This window comes from Procambarus clarkii, chromosome 61, assembly GCF_040958095.1.
Source record: "Procambarus clarkii isolate CNS0578487 chromosome 61, FALCON_Pclarkii_2.0, whole genome shotgun sequence".
Lineage (NCBI taxonomy): Eukaryota > Metazoa > Arthropoda > Malacostraca > Decapoda > Cambaridae > Procambarus > Procambarus clarkii.
Window position 1 is genome coordinate 16324225 of NC_091210.1, and position 8919 is coordinate 16333143.

The following is an 8919-nucleotide window of genomic DNA, read 5'->3' on the forward strand; positions in this document are numbered from 1 at the left end:
AAATATAAATATGAATATAAAAAAAATGTATTTAAGCTTTAGAAACTTTGCATAGAATAAATGTTTAGATTAAATTTACAATCTGTTTTCAGGTTGTGTTGATCGCGGCTCTTGTCATGGTCGCCTTGGCCCGTCCCGAACCTCCTCCTCCTTCTCACTATCCACGACCTATATACGGCGTCCCTTCTACGGAGGTGAGTATAACCCACAGTGGGCAAGGCTGCCCACATGTCTCTGTGACAATGGTCTAAACAAGCAAGTGACCAATACTATCATAACTTTATCATATGTGACACATGAGCCTGGCTGAGACTGCTCTGGTGAGACACGTATTGTATACTGATGTTATTGTTATTATTGCAGGCTCCTGCTCGGTACTCCTTCAGTTGGAAAGTGAAGGACGACGCTTCCGGTAACGACTTCCGCCAAGACGAGACCCGTGATGGTCCCAACACCCAGGGCTCCTACTATGTGCTGCTTCCCGACGGTCGTCTGGAGAAGGTGACCTACACTGTCAACGGCGACTCCGGCTACGTGGCCCAGGTGACCTACGAGGGCCAGGTCCAGCACACTACACCCCAGCCATACTATGGCTAGGTCAACACCCACATGAAGACGTTCTGGCTATAACATATAGAACTGAGAGGATTGATCGTGTAAATATAATTTAACAAATAAACATATATGCAATATTTTAGTATTCAATTACCTGAACGAAATTCATCATACATTATGCCTTAAAAAGTACCACATAAAACCATTTGTATACCTATATCCGGGCAGTAAATGTGCATCCTTAACAAACACTATTTTGACTGGCTTAATTCACTTATATTTCATTTTTGGAAGCCATTGTCGATTTTATAACTTTTCGCGATAAATTTCCCATAAATTAATATTTTATATGTTCCACTGAACAATTGACTGGGCTCTCCCACAACCCACAACTCATGATTTCCCACAACGATTAAAATACAAGGTGCAACATACCTAATGAGATTCCAAGGAGCAACATACCCAATGAAACCTTCCAATGAATAGAAACGTAGATTTTTGTGAGCATGTGCTTTTTAAAGTACGTTGTAATTCGTACGTTGGCAGCCCAAACGTATAAAAATGGGACGTACAAGCTGAAAGAATGGCTTGCCCAACCCATCTCTATCACACTTTTGTCTATCAATACTTAATTTACTAAAAACATTAATGAAAGTTCCACTTTAAATATAATTCAAGATTTTATGATTTTTGCTTTTAATTTCTACCGTTTCTTACACACACAAATGCATAAAGATACACAAAAACACATACACACACTCTCACACACACACTCATTAGAGAAGGATTAGAAGATTATGAGAATGATTAAGACAGAGGAGGACAGCTTGTTTCTTCAAGAAGACCTGGACAAGCTGCAGGAATGGTCGAACAAATGGATGTTAGAGTTTAACCAAGCAAATGTAATGTAATGAAGATAGGGGTAGGAAGCAGGAGACCAGATACAAGGTATCACTTGGGAGATGAAATACTTCAAGAGTCAGAGAGAGAGAAAGACCTGGGAGTTGATATCACGCCAGACCTGTCCCCTGAAGCTCATATCAAGAGGATAACATCAGCAGCATATGCCAGGTTGGCTAACATAAGAACGGCTTTTAGAAACTTGTGTAAGGAATCTTTCAGAACATTATATACCATATATGTCAGACCAATCCTGGAGTATGCGGCTCCAGCATGGAGTCCATATCTAGTCAAGCATAAGACTAAACTGGAAAAGGTTCAAAGGTTTCCCACCAGACTAGTACCCGAGCTGAGAGGTATGAGCTACGAGGAGAGACTACGGGAATTGAACCTCACTTCGTTGGAAGACAGAAGAATTAGGGGGGACATGATCACCACACTCAAGATTCTCAAGGGAATCGACAGGGTTGATAAAGACAGGCTATTTAACAAAAGGGGCACACGCACTAGGGGACACAGGTGGAAACTGAGTGCCCAAATGAGCCACAGAGATATTAGAAAGAACTTTTTTAGTGTCAGAGTGGTTGACAGATGGAATGCATTAGGAAGCAATGTGGTGGAGGCTGACTCCATACACAGTTTCAAGTGTAGATATGATAGAGCCCAATAGGCTCAGGAACCTGTACACCTGTTGATTGACGGTTGAGAGGCGGGACCAAAGAGCCAGAGCTCAACCCCCGCAAGCACAACTAGGTGAGTACAACTAGGTGAGTACTCACACATATACACACACACACACACACACACACACTGACAGACTATAACCCAATGGACTATATGGATAATAAGGAATAGAAAACAAGATTCCATAAAGTGAAAGTGAAATTACCTAATATGTCATGTATCATTCAACAAATTACAATGAATGAATATAAACACGTGAAACAAAATTATCGGAAATACAGGAAAGGAATTTCGAAAGTCAACAACAACAACAACATCAAAGGATGATGACAGGGAAATTGGCCTTAATCTAGGACCAGTCTTCAGCCAAAAATGAAGAGAACGTCGACACTCCAGACTCTAGCAAGAGCCCATTATGTCGTCGCATTCAATTATATTTGGAAATTGAAAGGAAAAATCAAGAAAATATAGTATCAGGGAGAAGAAACTGCACTTCAAAAGACAGAATAGCACGAAAATACATGATTACGTGAAGAATATGCATTCGTAGCTATGCAGTAGTTCTTACAGAGTCAAAGAAATACTCGAACTGGTCTGACGTAAATGTATTGAGGCTGAGATGATGTATATATTAAAATAAAAACAATTAGTTTAATAGGCAAACGTGGAAAATAGGAGAAGACAAAATTAAAAAAAAAACGAAATCTAAATGAAACAGAAATTCAGAATCAAACAAAAGCATTATATTGAAATCAAAGTAATTGAGGTAGAGAAAATGGATTTAAGGGAAGCGATGTTTATTTAAGTTGCAAAATGATATACTTATTACAAAGTGAATTGGTTCTATTCATAAATTTAGTCAAATCTGTTGAGAAACCGTTGAAAGAGGGGTTCATTTAAGCTGTGTGCTAGAACCTCTGTTTACCATTCATATATTACAATAAACTTATGGTAGAAGAACAAAAATAGTAAATTAAGCAATGATTCACAAATAGTTTAGGAAAATATCTTAACAAAAGTTTAAAAATCAAAGTAAGGGCAAATTGGACTTTTAAATTTGATTTACAGCTGCAGTTTAATCCTGACAAATTCAGAGTTTTAAGCCAGGGAAATTGTAATAGAGACAACAAATATCTGTTTGACGATCCTGACATTGTGAAATCTGAATGTGAAACAGATTTGGGTGTTATGTGTGTAAATCACAAAAATTAACACGTGATGAAAAATGTGAGTGTCAGACCACGAAGGAAGAACTGAAACAGGAATTTCCTTAAGTACTTTCGTATTTAATAATACATCTTCAGAAGAGTCGTTATGTTCATTTGAAATCTTAATATAAAAATTATGTGTGAATATTCCTAATAAAGTAAATACAGAACTCTTATTCCTTACTAGAAATGTTAGTTTTAAGACATCGGGTGTCATTTTTCTACTTGATATGGTTCTGTTCAGGTACTATTAAGATTTTAAAATTAGAAAGTTTAGTATTAGGCACTGTACTATAAAATGTAGAGTGTTGTGCCTTGAAATATTTATTTGACTCTTGGAAATAATTGAAGTTTTTTTTTTTTATCAATAAGGAATAGTGTGAATTTCCTCGCAAATAATTGTTACGTGATGAAGTTTTTCCATATTATATATAACACTCGTCAATGTCCTTGACCGAGACACCTCTTCACTTGGAAGGTCGTGACGTCACGGCCCGCGGGGTGTCATCCTCCAGTATATAAACAGGTGGCATCCCTCACAGAGCATCAGTCCAGTAAGTCATCCTCACCAAGAATGTCTCTCAAGGTACAGTGCTCACCTCTCTTAAAGCATTTTTATTTTAAGAGATATTTTATATTATTCATGACTATTTAAAAGTGAGTAAATTAATAATGAAGAGTCTATTTTTAAATATAACAAAATATAGTGAAAAGTAATTTTGTTCTGTTTCAGTAAATATTTTGTTATTCACACTCGTGATGGTCTAAGATAGGAATAAAATAACCATTACAATACATAGGTTACTTGTCATGTGTTCTACATTTATCAATTACTGTGAACAAATAGGAGTAATAATTCAGTGAGGGTTTGAATCACGACTTCGTAGAAATTACATAACAGTTGCTAAAATGATCTCACATTTATATGAAAAAAATAAACACATAGGCATTTGCTCACTGAACTGTATTAGTTAAATATCAAGTCAAGTAAAATTCTTGCATTAATAATAATACACCAAGTTATAACATATCAAATATAAATATGAATATAAAAAAAATATATTTAAGCTTTAGAAACTTTGCATAGAATAAATGTTTAGATTAAATTTACAAACTGTTTTCAGATTGTGTTGATCGCGGCTCTTGTCATGGTCGCCTTGGCCCGTCCCGAACCTCCTCCTCCTTCTCACTATCCACGACCTATATACGGCGTTCCTTCTACGGAGGTGAGTATAACCCACAGTGGGCAAGGCTGCCCACATGTCTCTGTGACAATGGTCTAAACAAGCAAGTGACCAATACTATCATAACTTTATCATATGTGACACATGAGTCTGGCTGAGATCGCTCTGGTGAGACACGTATTGTATTCTGATGTTACTGTTATTATTGCAGGCTCCAGCTCGGTACTCCTTCAGCTGGAAAGTGAAGGACGACGCTTCCGGTAACGACTTCGGCCAAGACGAGACCCGTGATGGTCCCAACACCCAGGGCTCCTACTATGTGCTGGTTCCCGACGGTCGTCTGGAGAAGGTGACCTACACTGTCAACGGCGACTCCGGCTACGTGGCCCAGGTGACCTACGAGGGCCAGGTCCAGCACACCACACCCCAGCCCTACTATGGCTAGGTCAACACTCACATCAGGACGTCCAGATCATAATATATAGTACTGAGAGGAATTATCGTGTAAATATAATTTAACAAATAAACTTCTATGCAATATTTTTGTATTCAATTCCTTGCACGAAATTCATCGTACATTATGCCTTAAAAAGTATCACATAAAACCATTAGTATACCTATATCCAGGCAGTAAATGTGCATCCTTAACAAACACTATTTTGACTGGCTTAATTCATTTATATTTCATTTTAGGAAGCCATTGTCAATTTTATAATTTTTCGCGATAAATTCCAAATAAAATAATATTTTGTATTTTTCACTGAAAACTTGACTGGGCTCTCCCACAACCCTGTTCTCACGATTTCCCACAACGAAAAAATACAAGGTGCAACATACCTAATGAATAGAAACGTGGATTTTTGTGAGCATGTGCTTTTTTAAAGTACTTTGTAATTTGTACGTTGACAGCCCTAACGTATTAAAATGGGGCTTACAAGCTGAGAGAATGGCTTGCCCAACCCATGTCTTCCGCACTTTTGTCTATCAATACTTAATTTACTAAAAGAATTAATGAGAGTTCCACTTTAAATATAATTCAAGATTTTAGCTTTTAATTTCTACCGTTTCTTACACACACACAAGTGCATAAAGATACACACAAACACATACACATACACACACACACACACACACATGCACTGGAATGTACACATGAAAATAGAATGCACTAAAGGAACAAGTTGTGGAAGCAAATACTATTCATAATTTTATAACCAGGTATGATAGGGAAATAGGACTGGAGTCATTGTTGTAAACAACCGATGCTCGAAAGGCGGGATGCAAAAGTCAATGCTCGATCTTGCAGACACAACTAGGTGAGTACACACACACACACTCTCTCTCTCTCACACACACACACACTCACACATATACACACACTGACAGACTATAACCCAATGGACGCTGTAATATGGAATAGAAAAATAGATTCCATGAAGTGAAAGTGAAATTACCTAATATGTCATGTATCAGTCAAGAAATTACAATGAATGAATATAAACACGTGACACAAAATTTTCGGAAGTTAAAGCAAGGAATTTCGAAATTCAACATGTAGAGGATGATGACAGGGAAATTGGACTTGATCTAGGACCAGTCTTCAGCTAAATATGAAGAGAACGTCGAGACTCCAGACTCTAGCAAGAAAATATAATTGAATGTCCTCGCATTCAATTATATTGGGAAATTGAAAGGAAAAATCAAGAAAATATAGTATCAGGTTGAGGAACTGCACTTCAAAAGACAGGATAACATGAGAATATATGACTACTTGAAGAATATGCATTCGTAGCTATGCAGTAGTTGTTACAGAGTCAAACAAATACTCGAACTGGTCTGACGTAAATGTATTGAGGCTCAGATGATGTATATATTTAAATAAACAACAACTAGTTTAATAGGCAACGTTTACAGGCAAACGTGGAAAGTAGAAGACAAAATTAATAATAATAAAAATAGAAATCTAATCTAATGGAAACAGGAACTCAGAATCGAACATAAGCATTATATTGAAATCAAGGTAATTGAGGTAGAGAAAATGGATTTAAGGGAAGCGAGGTTTATTTAAGTTGCAAAAGGATATACTTATTACAAAGTGAATTGCTTCTATTCATAAATTTAGTCAAATCTGTTGAGAAACCGTTGGAAGAGGAGTTCATCTGAGCTTTGTGCTAGAACCTCTGTTTACCATTCATATATTACAATAAACTCATGATAGAAGAACAAAATTAGCAATTTAAGCAATGATTCACAAATAGTTTAGGAAAATATCTCAACAAAAGTTTAAAAATCAAAGTAAGGGCAAATTGGACTTTTAAATTTGATTTACAGCTGCAGTTTAATACTGACAAATTCAGAGTTTTAAGCCAGGGAAATTGTAATAGAAACAACAAATATCTGTTTGACGATCCTGAAATTGTGAAATCTGAATGTGAAACAGATTTGGGTGTTATGTGTGTAAATCACAAAAATTAACACGTGATGAAAAATGTGAGTGTCAGACCACGAAGGAAGAATTGAAACAGGAATTTCCTTAAGTACTTTCGTATTTAACAATACATCTTCAGAAGAGTCGTTATGTTCATTTGAAATCTTAATATAAAAATTATGTGTGAATATTCCTAATAAAGTAAATACAGAACTCTTATTCCTTAGTAGAAATGTTAGTTTTAAGACATCGGGTGTCATTTTTCTACTTGATATTGTTCTGTTCAGGTACTATTAAGATTTTTAAATTAGAAAGTTCAGTATTAGGCACTGTACTATAAAATGTAGAGTGTTGTACCTTGAAATATTTATTTGTCTCTTGGGAAATAATTGAAGTGATTTGTTTTAAATATATCAATAAGGAATAGTGTGAGTTTCCTCGCTAATAATTGTTACGTGATGAAGTTTTTCCATATTATATATAACACTCGTCAATGTCCTTGACCGAGGCACCTCTTCACTTGGAAGGTCGTGACGTCACGGCCCGCGGGGTGTCATCCTCCAGTATATAAACAGGTGGCATCCCTCACAGAGCATCAGTCCAGTAAGTCATCCTCACCAAGAATGTCTCTCAAGGTACAGTGCTAACCTCTATTAAAGCATTTTTATTTCAAGAGATATTTTATATTATTCATGACTCTTTTTAAAAATGAGTAAATTAATAATGAAGAGTCTATTTTTAAATATAACATTATATAGTGAAACGTAATTTTGTTCTGCTTCAGTAAATATTTTGTTATTCACACTCGTGATGGTCTAAGATAGGAATAAAATAACCATTACAATACATAGGTTACTTGTCATGTGTTCTGCATTTATCAATTACTGTGAATAAATAGGAGTAATAATTCAGTGGGGTGTTTGAATCATGACTTCGTAGAAATAACATAACAGTTGCTAAAATTATCTCACATTTGAATGAAAAAAATAAACACATAGGCATTTGCCCACTGAACTGTATTAGTTAAATATCAAGTCAAGTAAAATTCTTGCATTAATAATAATACACCAATTTATAACATATCAAATATAAATAGGAATATAAAAAAATATATTTAAGATTTAGAAACTTTGCATAGAATAAATGTTTAGATTAAATTTACAAACTGTTTTCAGGTTGTGTTGATCGCGGCTCTTGTCATGGTCGCCTTGGCCCGTCCCGAACCTCCTCCTCCTTCTCACTATCCACGACCTATATACGGCGTCCCTTCTACGGAGGTGAGTATAACCCACAGTGGGCAAGGCTGCCCACCTGTCTCTGTGACAATGGTCTAAACAAGCAAGTGACCAATACTATCATAACTTTTTCATATGTGACACATGAGTCTGGCTGAGACCGCTCTGGTGAGACACGTATTGTATTCTAATGTTACTGTTATTATTGCAGGCTCCAGCTCGGTACTCCTTCAGCTGGAAAGTGAAGGACGACGCTTCCGGCAACGACTTCGGACAAGACGAGACCCGTGATGGTCCCAACACCCAGGGCTCCTACTATGTGCTGCTTCCCGACGGTCGTCTGGAGAAGGTGACCTACACTGTCAACGGCGACTCCGGCTACGTGGCCCAGGTGACCTACGAGGGCCAGGTCCAGCACACTACACCCCAGCCCTACTATGGCTAGGACAACACCCACATCAGGACGTTCTGGCCATAATATATAGAACTAAGAGGAATTATCGTGTAAATATAACTTAACAAATAAACTTCTATGCAATATTTTTGTATTCAATTCCCTGCACGAAATTCATCGTACATTATGCCTAAAAAAGTATCACATAAAACCATTAGTATACCTGTATCCAGGCAGTAAATGTTCAGCCTTAACAAACACTATTTTGACTGGCTTAATTCATTTATATTTCATTTTAGGAAGCCATTGTCAATTTTATAACTTGTCGCGA

The 8919-nt window shown here is 36.7% G+C and overlaps 2 protein-coding genes across 2 annotated transcripts; both read left to right on the top strand.

Annotated features, from left to right (window-relative positions):
- Positions 1-296: 296 nt before the first annotated feature.
- Positions 297-4976, top strand: LOC138354131 (cuticle protein 21-like). The gene is made up of 4 exons (XM_069308006.1): positions 297-320; positions 364-561; positions 4472-4573; positions 4743-4976. The coding sequence occupies exons 1-4, from the start codon at positions 297-299 to the stop codon at positions 4974-4976; spliced, it is 558 nt and encodes a 185-aa protein (XP_069164107.1).
- A 2583-nt stretch (positions 4977-7559) lies between these two features.
- LOC123774229 (pro-resilin-like) lies at positions 7560-8681 on the top strand. The gene is made up of 3 exons (XM_069307733.1): positions 7560-7594; positions 8135-8236; positions 8406-8681. The coding sequence occupies exons 1-3, from the start codon at positions 7583-7585 to the stop codon at positions 8637-8639; spliced, it is 348 nt and encodes a 115-aa protein (XP_069163834.1). The 5' UTR covers positions 7560-7582; the 3' UTR covers positions 8640-8681.
- Positions 8682-8919: the final 238 nt, after the last annotated feature.

Bases quoted from the DNA above. Each gene is read 5' to 3' on its own strand.
- LOC138354131 (XM_069308006.1), top strand. From the start codon at position 297: ATGAGCCTGGCTGAGACTGCTCTG. The intron at 321-363 runs GTGAGACACGTA...TTATTATTGCAG, and splicing joins GCCTGGCTGAGACTGCTCTG to GCTCCTGCTCGGTACTCCTT. The intron at 4,574-4,742 runs GTGAGTATAACC...TTATTATTGCAG, and splicing joins ACGGCGTTCCTTCTACGGAG to GCTCCAGCTCGGTACTCCTT.
- LOC123774229 (XM_069307733.1), top strand. The intron at 8,237-8,405 runs GTGAGTATAACC...TTATTATTGCAG, and splicing joins ACGGCGTCCCTTCTACGGAG to GCTCCAGCTCGGTACTCCTT.